Genomic DNA, 15,846 nt, shown 5'->3' with positions numbered 1-15,846 from the left:
GTGAGTCTAGTGAGTCTTAGGTTAGTGAGTCTAGTGAGTCTTAGGTGTCTTAGTGAGTGTGTGTTTGTCAGTGAGAGTGTGTGTCACTGAGTGTGTCTTTGGCAGTAAATTTGTGTGTCTGTTAGCTAGTGTGTATGCGTCTGTTCGTGAGAGTGTGTGTGTGTTTAAAACCCCTTAAGCACTTACCTTTCTCCAGCGCCTGACTCCCTTGGCGCTGGGGATCCCTCCGCCCGACCTGCCTCTCAGCTCCCAATGCGCATGCGTGGCAAGAGCCGCGCGCGCATTCAAACCGCCCATAGAAAAGCATTACTCAATGCTTTCCTATGGACGTCGAGCGTCTTCTCACTGTGATTTTCACAGGGAGAATCGCGGAAGCGCCTCTAGCCGCTGTCAGTGACACAGCCACTAGAGGCTGGATTAATCATCAGTGAAACATAGCAGTTTCTCCGAAACTGCTATGTATTCAGCTGCAGGGTTAAACTAGAGGGCCCTGGAACCCAGACCACTTCATTGAGCTGAAGTGATCTGGGTGTCTAAAGTGGTCCTTTAAGTGTATGTGTATCTGCATACACTTGCGTACATACCGCGGTCACAGGGGTCGCAGCCCTGCAACCCGGAGCCTGCCGCCATGTGTTGCGACCCCGGGCCGCGCAGAGTAAGTGTGGGGGGAGGGGCACGGATCAATTTTAGCACCGGGGCCCCATGGGTCGTGTGTACGCCACTGACTCCCAGCATTACGTTTAGACAAATGTATTTGTGGAAAGCTGTACTAGCTAATACAACGGGAAAGGGAATCCATGAAGGTGATACCCTGGTGGTCCGCCACACAGATCAACATGTTAGCTCCTAATTTGGTGCTAAAATCAGGACAATTTTTGCTGTCATGTTTTTATCATGATTTGAAATAGCATTGAAATGTTTTTGATGTTTTGGAAAAAGTCCCTAGAGTGCGGAACTCATTGCTGTTGTTTACTGTGCCAGACCTACACCAGGCTTCATAAAGGATTTCCTGGAGAGCACAGTGTGTGTGTGTTTTAATATAACTGGTCTTAGTTGTTGTTAGAGGGTAAACATAGATATATAACATACAATTATGTAATTATGTAATTTAAAAATTGCCACGACTAAGAGCTCTTCTGCTATGATCTTACTACATCCTACCTGAGCTACCTGTCTGAACAAACGAGGATCAAAATCCCTTTTCTCTGTTTCTTTACGACACGAGCTTCAACCCACCTTGATAACACGGGCCCCTTCCCTTTCTTGCATAAGAGTGAGAAAGAAAACCTTGGAATATATTCTTTTAATAGTTATCACAGTAATGTTTGTGGAGAACATCAGGCTCATCCCAAAGGAGATGTGTCAGCTTTCACCGGCTCTGCTAGATCGTGACAACCCTCGGGACCCATGGAGCTGCTAATGAATTCTTGGTTAGATAGTTTAGTACATTCCACGATAGATGGCATCGACCTCCGTCCTCTTATTTTACCTAAATGTATTCGTTTTATCCATTCGGAAACACAGCGTGAGAGCAGAGTGTGAAAAGATGGAGTAGGGACAGTGGAGGGTGTGTCATAAGACTGTATCCAATCAGAGCGTGGTTAGATCAGCCAATAAGATGCTAGCTGGAGATGTATAATTTGGAGGCTGCTGCGGGCGCGTATTATTGCTTGATCTTCATAGAGAATAGTGACCATGTCTGAAGCCGCCCCAGCTCCCGCCGCCGCACCTGCGGTAGAAAGCGCCTCCAAGAAGAAGCAGCCCAAGAAAGCAGCCGGTGTCAAGAAAGTCGCTAAGCCCTCCGGTCCTAGCGTGTCCGAGCTCATTGTCAAAGCTGTGTCCGCTTCTAAAGAGCGCAGCGGGGTGTCCCTGGCAGCTCTGAAGAAGGCTTTGGCTGCTTCTGGTTATGATGTGGAAAAGAATAACAGCCGCCTCAAGCTGGCTCTCAAGGGCTTGGTGACTAAAAGCACTCTCGTCCAGGTCAAAGGAAGCGGAGCTTCCGGCTCCTTCAAGCTCAACAAAAAGCAGGCGGAGAGCAAGGACAAGGCTACCAAGAAAAAGGCACCGGCTAAAGTCAAGAAGCCTGCCCCGAAGAAAGCCACCAAGTCTCCAGCCAAACCTAAGAAGGTAGCTGCAAAGAGCCCGAAAAAGGCCAAAAAGCCGGCCGCCTCCGCTAAAAAGGCCACCAAAAGTCCGAAGAAAGTCAAAGCCGCCAAGCCCAAGAAGGTAGTGAAAAGCCCGGCTAAGAAGACCGTGAAGAGCCCTGCCAAAAAGGCAGCCAAACCCAAAGCCGCAAAGAGTCCTGCAAAGGCTAAAAAGGCAGCTCCCAAAAAGAAATAAGCCTTGCTCGCATTTAATTTTATTTTCCAAACCCCAAAGGCTCTTGTAAGAGCCACCACATTCTCATTTCAGAGCTATATATCAGTGATGGCAACGTGTTTGTTTTGGTGTCATGTCACACATACCGTTCCCCCTCCATCCCTCATTCTAAAGTCAGGAATAACCTAATGAATCCTGTAATCCCAGCATCTAGTGCTCGAAAAGATTACACAGGAATGTATCTTGTCGGTGTGGCTAAGTCCCCGTATACCAGTGCTACACTTGAGCGTTGATTTTTTATTTTTTTTTGGCTTAGAAATTCCCTCCGTTCTAAGATAGTGAGGGTGTTTCTTCATTAAATTGCGAAAGGCCAGTTTTAGTGAGAAACGCATATAATATATAGAATATCACACAGTGTCCTTCCAGACTAGATTTAATGTTATTGCCTTTTTCAGTAAGATAATAAAGCAGAACATATTTTAGGGATTGCGATTTTGTACATGGTGATAATAAAAGGGACTGTCCTCGTCCTCTCTCCACGTGTGAAACGGGCGCTTATTTCGATATTCAAAGAGTGATAAAGCCCAAGAAATGATACCTTGTGCAGTAGCTAAGTCGACTATCAAAGAAACACTAAAGACATGATAAAATGATTATACTTCAAAAGATTTCACGATTGTGAAATCTTTTGAAGCATAAACAGCTTTGGTTTTAAACGCCAGAACCATTTCGAGCACGGAAGGAGAGGGTTAAGCATATTATTGAGAGGGAAAAAAAAAAGTGAAGGGGCGTATTTAAAACGCCCGCCTCCTTTGCTGCAGGTCCCCATACGGTCCGTCCGAGGAGTATATAAGGAAGAGCTTTGCACAGCATTTCATATCGTTCGTGCAGAAAGAAGAGCAGAACCATGTCTGGCAGAGGCAAAGGAGGAAAGGGTCTCGGAAAAGGTGGCGCTAAGCGTCACAGGAAGGTTCTTCGTGACAACATCCAGGGCATTACCAAGCCTGCAATTCGTCGCCTTGCTCGCAGGGGAGGCGTGAAGCGTATTTCCGGCCTCATCTATGAGGAGACTCGCGGGGTGCTGAAGGTATTCCTGGAGAACGTCATCCGGGACGCCGTCACTTACACCGAGCATGCCAAGAGGAAGACTGTCACCGCCATGGACGTAGTTTATGCTCTTAAGCGCCAGGGCCGCACTCTCTATGGCTTCGGAGGTTAAAACTCGGGCTTGACTTTACCGCACACCCCATTAACCCAAAGGCCCTTTTCAGGGCCACCCACTTTTTCACTAAAAGACTGAACCTAATCACTTTAACCCCTTCCACACCTGATAAATTGCCTGCTATCTACATAGATACACCGAGAAGGAGATAGTAGTAGAGGCTGCTCCCAAACATCTAGACGGGAAAGGTTGCTAAACACTGTATCTGTAGACCGCATGTTTGAACCATCGGAGGATTTGGAGCCGCCTTCTGTTAATGGTAGGGGATGTAAAAAATTATGATCTAGTGAGGTGCATTTAGATTATGAGCAAGTACGTACACACACTGTCAAGAAAGCTCTGGTTTTGGTGTATTGTTACTGTTGCCTACATTTAATACATGCTTGCAGCCACTTAAATAGAAACATTGTTACTAGCTTTGCATATGCACTCCTGTGTTAACTATGTATTCTCCTCTAAGCGAAAAAGTAGTCTTTTTCCTGCTGCCTCTCCACACGATGGATTCTAAATAGTGAAGTTATTGTAAAATCGCCAGTGAAATAGACCAGCAGAGATGATGGCTACATCGTTGCCTGACGTGAAAATGGGATATGTGGGGACATTTGAGCATTGTAGTGTGAGGGCTCCGTAGCTAGCCCGCTCAAAGTCACAGGCTAAAAGACACGTTTTTATGAATGTGTTGGAGCTCGTTCGAGTGCAGATTTGGTGGCTCTTAAAAGAGCCTTTGTGTTTGTTAGCAGGTTTCAACTTAAGCACGTTCTCCTCGGATCCTACGAGCCAGCTGGATGTCTTTGGGCATGATTGTGACCCTCTTAGCGTGGATGGCGCACAAGTTGGTATCCTCAAAAAGACCAACCAGGTAAGCCTCGCTAGCCTCTTGCAGAGCCATGACAGCAGAGCTCTGGAAGCGCAGATCAGTCTTGAAATCCTGAGCGATCTCACGGACAAGGCGCTGGAAGGGCAGCTTGCGGATGAGCAGCTCGGTGGACTTCTGATAACGGCGGATCTCCCTGAGAGCCACAGTTCCTGGACGGTAACGGTGAGGCTTTTTCACTCCCCCGGTAGCTGGGGCGCTCTTTCTAGCAGCTTTGGTGGCTAGCTGCTTGCGGGGAGCCTTGCCTCCGGTCGACTTACGGGCTGTCTGCTTAGTTCTGGCCATTGTAGCAAAACGAAAGGGAATGAACGCTGCTCGCTGTAGCCTGGGCTTTATAGCCGATACGGCGTTTTCATTGGTTCATCAAGTGGGTGGTATGTTCTGATTGGCTGAAAACAAATAGTAAATCATTTCAAAATACCCGCTCAAATCAACTGCTTCTCATCCCCTCCCCCACATTCAAAATGCCCGCTCAAATCAACTGCTTCATCCCCTCCCCCCTCCTCCATCTATTGAGACCACGCGCCCAAAGAAGGGATCTAAGCCTTTAGTGACCCTTCCTGTCCTGACAGCATTTATTATAGACGCTACTAGTTGAAAGGAATGGCAGTGGGCAGTAATGGACGTATTCCTCCCAACATACTTATTAATAGCTGTATAGGCTTTATCGAGGGGGAGGGGTGCATGGGACATTGACCTCTTACACATGCAGAAAGGCCGCTTCTTTCGATGGGATAGAAGCCACGTCTGATAAAGGACTTTCACTCACAGGACGCTCAGTAGCCATACAAATGAGCTCCAAGAGACAGAGCAGCAGGAAATGTTACAAAGCATCCACTTATTGAAACAATGTTTTCAGCCGAGAGGCCAGGCTATTAAGGCTGCGTTAACTCATCCAGCAGCACAGACAACAGAGCTGTAGCGCCGCTAGGATTTGAACGCTCATAGTAGGTTTCACCCGGCATGTCCTCCAGACAGCGGGAGAGGGGGGAATCCTGAGAGTGAGCGACATGTAGAGATGCCCCGCTTAACAAAAGAGGACCTGTACACTATATACACTTGCCCCAATTGGCATTAATTTGCTGCTGCGTTTATCATAGACATGCATGGCAGCCATTGATTTTAACTAGTTCTATAGCTGGAATGTTGGACAGGATATGGACTGCAAATGGGACTCAGTCAGTGCTGTGACAGAAGCGCCCTAATATTTTAGCTTGCTTATGAGCTCCCAGCGTGGTGTGTGTGTGTGTGTGTGTGTGTGTGTGTGTGTGTGTGTGTGTGTGTGTGTATAGATACAAGGAACGGTTTGCGCGCAGCAGAACAATTAATCGGCTCTTTGTGGAGAACGTGGGTGGCTCTTAAAAGAGCCTTTGTGTTTGGTAGGTGAGGGAGGCAGGTGCAGCAGCTGTCCGCTTTACTTGCTCTTGGGCTTGTGGCTCTCGGTCTTCTTGGGCAGCAGCACAGCCTGGATGTTAGGCAGGACACCTCCCTGGGCGATAGTCACTCCTCCCAGCAGTTTGTTGAGCTCTTCATCGTTACGGACAGCGAGCTGGAGATGGCGGGGAATGATGCGGGTCTTTTTGTTGTCTCTAGCGGCATTCCCTGCCAGCTCCAGAATCTCAGCGGTCAGGTACTCCAGCACTGCAGCCAGATAGACGGGGGCACCGGCTCCCACACGCTCTGCATAATTGCCCTTCCTCAGCAAACGGTGGACTCTGCCGACTGGGAACTGAAGTCCCGCTCGGGATGAGCGAGTCTTCGCCTTTGCACGGGTCTTTCCACCTTGCTTTCCGCGGCCAGACATGTTTGTTCTTGATTGAATGCAAGAAGATGAAAACTCCTCCCCTACCACAGGCTATTTATAAACACACTCTGCTCTGTGATTGGATGACTTTACAAGCAGCCAATTAGAGACACGTTATACAGGGAACCAATCTATTGCTGGAGCTAGTGTTAAACAGCCGCTTCCTTACGTCATCTGACTTTAGCAACCAATCGCAGGAAGGGAAGCGGAAGGGCCTCATTTACATGGTCCGCCTATAAATAGAACCGCCGGAGGAGCAGCTTGCTATTCGCTCGCGAGCTAACAGCGTTAATCATGCCTGATCCAGCAAAGTCCGCACCAGCCCCCAAGAAAGGCTCCAAAAAAGCCGTCACCAAGACTCAGAAGAAATATGGCAAGAAGCGTAGAAAGAGCAGGAAGGAGAGCTATGCCATCTACGTGTACAAGGTGCTGAAGCAGGTCCATCCCGACACCGGCATCTCCTCCAAGGCAATGGGGATCATGAACTCCTTTGTCAATGATATCTTTGAGCGCATCGCAGGAGAAGCTTCTCGCCTGGCTCACTACAACAAGCGCTCCACCATCACCTCCCGGGAGATCCAGACTGCCGTGCGCCTGCTACTACCCGGAGAGCTGGCAAAGCACGCCGTGTCTGAGGGCACCAAGGCTGTCACAAAGTACACCAGCGCCAAGTAAATGTCCGCCTCCCTGACCACCCGCTAACACAAAGGCTCTTTTAAGAGCCACCCACACTGTCTCTCTCAGAGCTGGCATCACACCCATGCATCAACTCTACAGCTTACTTGCTGCCCACCACAAGCTCACGCAAACGTGTAGCTTTCCTTTCACTTAACCCTTTCCATGCTGTCCTGTAACTCTGAAGATCTCGAGCTGCTCGTGTTTGCACATTTTAGACACTTGTATCACTCACATGCTGATTTAGCCACCTAATGCTCAGTTTGCTCCGCTCTATTACTTTCAAGTCTACCTAGATACCGGACTTGATCTTAGAAGATATTCGTTGGGCGGCTGTATATCTAGTAACTGTAGATTAGGGACAGGCTTCTTATTCAGGGTAGCGCTTGAAGTCACATTAGGGATATTATAAAAGCTGCTACTGTAGGAGATCTTATACCTAATCCTTTACCAAATGGCTACATGGCCAGGGATTTCACTCGATAAGTGTATCCCTTTCTTTCTCTCTTTTGTTATAGCCTATTGAAACAATGTTTCACTTCATCCTGATACTGTCTATTACTATGTTGCAACTCATGGAAGCCTAGTATGTGGTTCTAGCGTCTTTTTGCTCACGCTAGTATTTTACTAGACTTTAAAAGGTCTTTTTGACATATATACCTCAAAACAGCTAGTGTGCAATATCTAGCCTACCTACCCTATTTTCTATCATTTCCACTAGTTATGGGGAATGTGCGCAGGCTTACTTTGGAACATTTAGCAGGCTTTTCCCTTTATTGCACATTGGATATGTACGGATTTATTTTTGTAATTGTCTTTATTTTGTGTAAGTCTTGATATTGGTGACTTCTTTTGGGGTATCCCACCCCTTTAGCTTTATTCTTATTAAAGGTTTAGTTGTATCCATTTGTTCAGCCAACCCCCGACTGATTTAGATACCTGTCCTTAGAAAGTATCTACATTAGTCCACATACGATTACTTTTTGGATACATGGAAATCCTCTTTTTTTTTTTTTTTTTTTGATTTGGTGTTTGCCAGTAAAGAACAATTTAGACCATTGAGGCTTCATCTAAATATCAGCATGATGATTTTAGTGTCTGCAGAAATGTTGAGCTTATTAAAGACAATCTGATAAGCCTGTTTTGATCTTAAAGACATAAGCATTTTTTTTTTTTTTTTGTAACTTGCCTTTTTTCCTGTTTATTGCGCCAACACATTATACACTTTCTCACCAGATGTGCCTGTATACACTCAAACAGCGTTTTTCCAATTGGTTTTCTGCAGGAACCTATGGTCCAGCGAGAACAAAATTGGAGTTCTGTAGTGATTTGCCCATTGGGTAGCCCATACACTTAAAGAAACCTGATGGGCATTGCTGCAGAGGGACTCGGTAAGCACTGTTTAATTGCCCAACGGGATCCCTGTAGCATGAGATGCTGGGAAGTGACTGACTATCATTACCTCCCAGCTTCAAATAGAAAATGCTGCACTGGAGGGAGAGAGACCGCAGTCGGCACTGAGCAGCGATTTAGGCGGCTGCCTAAGGCCTAACTCGCCATAGGGCAGGCATACTGTGTCAGGTACAAGGACCCCACACCTTGCCCGGTATACCGCTGGTTGCGAGGTCCCTCCACTCTGTCCTGAGAAGCAGAAAGCCAGCACAGTCTGCAGCTCCGCTGACTAGGCAGTGTCTCGCGATCTCTGGCCAATCAGACCGTCGCCGCGGGATACCACTTCAATGCTCTGACTTCTGGATATTGTGAGGCACTGCACAATCTGCAGCTCACACCTGGTGGAGTTGCAGACTGTGCAGTCTCTCAGGACAAATTGTAGAGCGAGCTTACTGGAGCACCAGGGATCAAAGACACCAGGGGCCACCAGTTGGAATCCCCTCCCTCACTTTCACACCACTGTACCGCTCCCTTACTGTGTCACCCTGTCTCTCCCTCAGGCACTCTACCACCGTTCACCACCTCCCTCAATCTTCCACCTCCTCCCTACATCTCTCTGCCACCTAACCCCTCCCTTAGTTGATCCTGTTTTGTAGATTTAAGCACCAGAACCTTTTGTTTCTGTTTCTTCTGTCTCTCCTGGGCCATTTTCAAGCTCTCCCGAACGGATTCAGTAAGAGCCTGCAGCTGGTCCCAGAGTTCCAGATCATATGGCACAATGGAGGTTCCCTCTTCTCCCATGTCTCCCCCCCCCTCCCCCACACCTCCACAGTGCTCTTTTACTAGGTCTAACAATCCCTTTACTCTTCTACCATACAACAATTCCAAGGGTTAGAAGGTTAGAACCCAGTGGAATCTTATGGGAATTCTCTTTATGCGAGCAGTAAGTTGGGCAAGAACCTTTCCCAGTCCATGTGGGTGGCGGTAAAATTCTTAAGCATCTGCTTAAGGGTACCGTTAAAGCACTCACATAATCCATTGGTTTGGGGGTGATATGGGGATGTGATATTAGGCTCTGCTCTGCAACTTTGCCACATCTGTTGAGTCAGAGTTGCTGTAAACTGGGTTTCTTGGTCAGATTGTATTTCTCTGGGAAACCCAACCGTGGTTAATATACTAACCAAGACGTCTGCAACCAGTTCAGCTTTTATATTGGGAGGGCAATAGCTTCCGCGTATATGCTTGCGTAATCTACCACCGCTATGACAAATTTCTTCCCCGATGGGCTAGACTTACTTAGGGGCCATATGAGATCCACTGCTACTCGGTGAAAGGGTTCATCTACTATGGGTAGGGATTTTTATTTAGCTTTCGGGTATTCACCTTTTTTCTCTACTCGCTGACACATATCAAAGGTTTGGCTATATCCCTGTATGATCCGATGATTCGCTTTCCAAATGTCTAATTGCCCTGCAAGGGGAATATCATGGCTGAGCTTCAAAATGCCCATTTGGTATAGTAGTCTTTGTGCCCTTAACGTAATCCTCTCGTTTGTTTGTTTTTCCGGTAGGTTTCCGGGGTTATATTGTATTGAACCATTCATTTCTCCTTGACCTTCTCGTATAGATGCATTTCCGATTCTGATACTGCTCGATATGCCTCTGCCGCTCTGCCGGACAATTTGCTAGTTAAAATAGGTGCCCGGTTGTTTGTTGAAACACTTGAATCCACAGACAAAAACAACCTAGACCTCACCACATATAAAACACTTTTGGATAAACGCTCAGAGCTAGCCACCCTTAATGGAACACAAATCAAGAAAAGTCTTCTTCTTACCAGACACCGATACTATACCCAAGGGGGCAAAGGGGGACGACTATCAGCGCAAGCTCTAAAAACACAAAGACAAACCACATTTATCTCATCCATACAGACTCCACAAGGGACCAAGTCAAATCTGATGGCGGACATCATGCTAGCCTTCCAGGAGTTTTACCACAAACTTTACAACTTGAGGGACTCTCCCCCCAGATGTTACTGACATAAGAGCTTTCCTCAAACAAAGGATCGCCAAGACAATCCCACCCAACGTACAACAAAGACTTGACTCTCCCACAACTAAAGAGGAGTTAGAAGTAGTGATACACTCCCTCCCACTAGGAAAGAGCCCGGGCCCAGATGTCTTCACGGCCAAATACTACAAGAGCTTTTCCATCCAGCTCATACCCCCACTCCTAGACGCACTCAACTCCCTACTTAAAGACAATTCCATACCCCCACAGGCATCGGAAGCCACTATTGCACTCTACCCAAACCAGGTAAAGATTTGACCCAATGTGGGAGATATTGGCCTATCTCACTTAAAAATATTGATTTAAAAAAAATTCACTAAAACACTAGCTAACCGCCTACGCCTCAAGCTCCCAGAGCTAATTCACCCAGACCAGGCTGGATTTATACAAGGCCGAGAAGCTAAAAAATAATATCACCAAACTCATTAATCTCATGCATCACTCTGAACACACAAACACCCAGACACTGTTACTCTCCAGAGATGCCGAAAAGGCTTTCAACAGGGTGGACTGGTCCCTGATGCTTGCCACCCTGGAACAGATGGGCTTTGGCCCAAACTGGCTAAGGTGGATGGGAGCTATATACTCCAGACCAACGGCTAGGCTACTCGTGAACGGCCAACTCTCACTCCCAGTACCCATCTCCAATAGCACCCCTCTTCGTTTCGTCCTGGTCCTGGAGCCATTCCTCCAGGGAGTTAGAGAAAATCCTAACATCAAGGGTTTCAAATTTGGAGGGGCAGAACACAAAATATCAGCATTTGCAGATGACATGCTATTCACGGTCTCCGAACCCAGCTCCTCACTCCCTCATATACTGGAGGAGATGTCTCTCTATAGCAAAGTGTTCACCTTTCAAGCCACTCTAGGTAAATGTGAACTCCTCCCACTGAAAGTACTAAACTCGACCAAAACACATCTACAATCAAACTTCCCATTCTCCTGGGGAACAGAGCATATAACATATCTGGGGGTAGCACTACCATCCGTTATCTCACGACTATATGAAACCACCCCCCACCCCCCTGCTAATCCAAGCTAGAACCAAAGATCTTACTAAATGGCACACTTCGCAGTTCAGCTGGTTTTGCAGGATAAATATCCTGAAAATTAGTATTCTCCCAAGAATATTATACTTGCTGCAAGTTCTCCCGATCACTCTACCCACAACCTTCTTTGCTGCCATACAAAAACTATTTACGACATTTATTTGGTCCCACAAACGCCCCAGGCTAGCCTATCAGCTGCTCACAAGATCAAAGACGGAGGGGGATCTGGGGCTGCCAGATGTGGAACGATACCACAGTGCAGTACTATTGGCCAGGATTTATGACTGGACAGGCAAAAACACGACCAAACAATGGGTAGATGTAGAGAATAACATCTTCCGTGTCCCCATACACACAATACCATGGCACAACTCTGGCCAATCCTTCCTTATGCACAAACAACACCCGACCATTACTCCGACACTGAGAATGTGGTCACACATGAGTCATTGGCGGCGGACATATCACCATACCCATCACCGCTATATCCACTGACTCACAATCCGCTCTTCAAGCCTGGTGAATCGGGAGCGGCAAACCGAGAATATCATACCACAGCATACCTACCTTCACGAGACCTCCTTGACAATGAGGGAGTTAGGCCCCTGTCGTCCCTACACCCGCAGGGAACTCCCACGACCCTTCAAAAATTTCTCTACGATCAACTCATTCACTTTTTGCGGACCAACAAATACCCCCAACAAGGTCACCGAGCACTGACCAAATTCGAACTTACGTGCACCCAATGCACACTCAAAAAGAAACAGGTCAAAACCACATATGCCTACTACAGGACACTAGCCAACCAATCAACCTACTCTACAAAAAACACTGGGAACACGAACTGCACTTATCTTTCGCAGATAATGACTGGAAGCAAATATTCCTCCTGACACAAAAATCATCCACCAGCTTAGCGACACAAGAAAGTAACTATAAGAAAATAGCTAGATGGCACTACACCCCATCCAAACTCAAACGGGCATTCCCAGGCACGTCCAATAACTGCTGTAGATGACTAGAGGCCATTGGGGACATGGCTCACATCTGGTGGTCATGCACGGTGAACCAAAAGTTCTGGTCACGGATCTCCAGTCTCATACACCTCATAACGGGAACCACCATACCCTACCCACCTGAAACACTCCTATATCTTATATTGCCTCCCTCCATACCAAGGGACACTAGGACCCTAGACATACATCTGCTCAAAGCAGCAAATCTGCTTATCACTCTCCACTGGAAAAAAAAAAAAAACAGCCCCACCTACCATTAGGGACTGGGTACGGAGAGTAGAAAGCATTAGAACAATGGAGGAAATTAGCTTCTCACTAACCGGCAAATACCACATATACATGACCTCCTGGGAACCCTAGTGTAACTTCATGAACACCAGTCAAACAGACCGATAGTGACACCCACCTGGAGATAATATGAGACCTTGAACTACCAGCGAATCTATTTGAATATCAACGCCCTTATTATTTTTGGTCTTCACTTCCCCTCTATGTCGACTACAAGTATTTCTGTTACTGAATGTGAACTTTGTACTAGACATTATGACTAAAGCAGCAATGTTATACACATTTTTGAAGTATCAATTGTTACATTTGCAAGAATTTTAAAATAAACAATTTCTAAAAAAAAAAAAAGGAAAAAGGAAAAAAAGCCGAACAGACACTGCTTGATCCGTTTTAGGTCAGCTTTGGGATTTCTAGGTAGTCTCAGTAAAATCCATTCTGAGTTCTCCTTATAACCCGCAGAAAAAAAAAAAAAATATATATATATATATCTGCGAGCGGTTCAACAGAACACTGCTTGCCAAGACTGGGAGCGACTCCTACCGCACTTCTTATGTGCATATTGGGAGGTACCGCAGGAACTGCTTTGGACTATTATATGGGAGAAGATTACGAGGACCTCATCACAGTGCATTGGGATGGGGGAATGTGCTAAAACTCTGTGACCACATGGAACAGTTGGCTAAGTTGGTAAAAGAGAACCTCCAAGCTGACAAGGGGTGACAGAAAGTATGGTATGACCGGGGTACCCGACTGCGTAGTTTCCGTGTTGGACAAAAGATTTAACCGGTCTGTCATGATTAATTACAGGCGGCATGGCAGGGTCCCTACAAGGTGGTGGAGCATATCTGCAATACCACCTATGTAGTAGCCAGCTGTGCAGATGAGAGAGTAAACTGCTCCTTCCACGTTAATATGCTTAAAGAGTACAAAAAAAGGAAGGACGATGTAACTGCAGTGTGCGCCCCAGCTTCTGAGGATCTAGACAGCCTCCCATTACCTGACTTGCTAGAGGGAGACTCCCAAGTTGACCTTATCGCTCAAGTCAAACTAGGAGACAAACTGACTGATAAAGAAATAGTTCAGGCCCACAAATTATTGAAAGCTAAACGAGAGACCTTCTCCCAAGACCCTGGGTACATCACCCTGGCTGTACACAACGTGGAAATCCCAGGACAAGCACCTATGAGGCAACCACCCCTACCACATTCTCGAGGCAGTCCGGTAAGAGATACGGAAGGATATACAGTAAATGCTGTGACTAGGAGTGATTGAGGCTTCAGACTTGGCTTGTAGTCCTAGTACCGAAGCGGGACAGAACAACACTCTTCTGCGTGGACTACAGGCGACTGAACGATCGGACTCTTACCAACTCTTATCCCATGCCCTGGAGGAACTATTGCATCATATAGCATGGGGACAGTATCTCGCCACAACAGACCTATGCAAGGGCTACTAGCAGATTCACCTGGCCGAGGAGGCTATCCCCAAGTCGGCATTCGTCACCCCGCTTGGCCTATTCCAATATCAGGTCATGCCGTTCTAGATGAAGAATGTCCCAGCCACCTATGGTGGATAGGTTCCTCAATGGCTTCCAGGAATTTGCACGTTTGTACCTGGACAGCATAGCTATCAATTGTGACTCCTAGGAGGAAGATTTGATCCATGTAGGGAAGGTTCTCGGCCGAATTAGAGCAGCTGGCTTAACTCTGAAGCCAGACAAGTGTCACATTGGTATGGCTGAAGTGCGGTATCTGGGACACAGAGTAGCTGGGAGACTTCTGCCCCTACCCGAGTGGCCACCACACACTGGATAACACAGTTCTACTTCACCCTTTACTAAGTCTTGGCTCGTGTTTTTTTTTTAATTCTTTATTTTATTTGTGCATGAAAAATCACATAAAGCACACAATGCCACAACAGCTAGAGCATGCAGAGCGTCATACATAGATTTACATTGGTTAGGCATTAAAATTAAAACATAGCACAGTTTTATGGATTATTATTGCATGACAAAGAGTTATATCTAATAATATTATCAATAACAGCGTTAAACTAGGTTATCCAGGTTAGATTGTTATCAGCTATATATCAGAGAATTTACAACATTGAAAACAGGTTAGACTACAATGTTAAACCGGTGAGCTATAAAACCACCTTGTAAGCACGTTAATAGAGGTGAGATATCCCCAGCAGTACCTTTCTACATTAGTAAGCATGTTGGTAGCCTGGCTGTAATCAGGCTAAGTTAAGTAATGACATGCAATTAGCCGGCATAGATGTATCTGTACCATTGAGTAATAAAACGAAAAAAAAACAAAAAACAAATAGATAATGCTGCTTCTATCTATAACAAGCTCGTGTTGGGATAAAGTCACCCTCACAGGCCAGCAGTATGCATAAGGGCTAGTACTCGTGTTCGCCAAGAGGGACAGTTAATGTCCAGGGTGTAGTAGCAGTTTGTGAGTACGTCTCTCAACAGTCATGCTGTCCCAGGGCCGGTCCGACCCTCAGCCTGTTCCCCGTCTGGGAGAGTGCAGCAGGTCTGTGCCAAGGTGCTGGTCATATCGGGTGTTGGGCAGTGCATGATGGGTGACTACCTTCGGGTGGGCCCGCTCCGTCTCCGATTTCTCCGATGTAGGAGCCGCTTTAGAGGCTGTTGGAGGCCCCCGCTGTTTGGTAGGCATGTGGGGGGTACGGAGTTGAGTGAACCCGCTTGTCAGCTCTGTGTCGGGACGCTTTGTGCGGCTTCCTCCTCCGCTTCCCCGCTTGTGTAGCGCCAGCTTTCCGCCCTGGCTGTGGTGGTTTGTCCCCGTTCTGTGGAGGGCTTGTTGCAGCCGTGGGTCTTGTTTGGCTCTGTTTAGCTTGTTCCCAGTATTGCTCCCAAAAGCGTTCAAATGCCAGGGCAATGGGATCCCTGGAGTCTGGGACACACTTGGTCACGTGTTGGCGGCCATCTTTGCCCACTCTTGCTGTGCTTGTCCCCTCGGGTCCGGTTGTGGTGTGATGACCCCCGCTGGTACATGGGGGGGGGGGGGGTCATCACACCACAACCGGACCCGAGGGAGAGCGGCCGTCTCTCCTCGTCTCGACCTTCCGCAGGCCGCAACTGTATCCCGAGCATGCGACCGGCCGGTT

General features: G+C 47.1%; 3 protein-coding genes across 3 annotated transcripts; 2 read left to right on the top strand and 1 right to left on the bottom strand.

Annotated features, from left to right (window-relative positions):
* The first annotated feature begins 1,695 nt into the window (after window positions 1-1,695).
* On the top strand, window positions 1,696-2,340 carry LOC134576865 (histone H1B-like). The gene has a single exon (XM_063435555.1). The coding sequence runs from the start codon at window positions 1,696-1,698 to the stop codon at window positions 2,338-2,340; it is 645 nt and encodes a 214-aa protein (XP_063291625.1).
* Window positions 2,341-3,226: 886 nt separating this feature from the next.
* LOC134576864 (histone H4) lies at window positions 3,227-3,538 on the top strand. Its single transcript, XM_063435554.1, has one exon. The coding sequence runs from the start codon at window positions 3,227-3,229 to the stop codon at window positions 3,536-3,538; it is 312 nt and encodes a 103-aa protein (XP_063291624.1).
* Window positions 3,539-4,289: 751 nt separating this feature from the next.
* On the bottom strand, window positions 4,290-4,700 carry LOC134576863 (histone H3). Its single transcript, XM_063435553.1, has one exon. It carries the CDS (start codon window positions 4,698-4,700, stop codon window positions 4,290-4,292), a length of 411 nt encoding a protein of 136 aa, XP_063291623.1.
* Window positions 4,701-15,846: the final 11,146 nt, after the last annotated feature.

The sequence above is a fragment of the Pelobates fuscus genome, chromosome 11 (genome assembly GCF_036172605.1).
Source record: "Pelobates fuscus isolate aPelFus1 chromosome 11, aPelFus1.pri, whole genome shotgun sequence".
Classification (NCBI taxonomy): Eukaryota; Metazoa; Chordata; class Amphibia; order Anura; family Pelobatidae; genus Pelobates; species Pelobates fuscus.
Note: the sequence above shows the minus strand (reverse complement) of the source record. Positions and strands in the feature narration are given on the sequence as shown.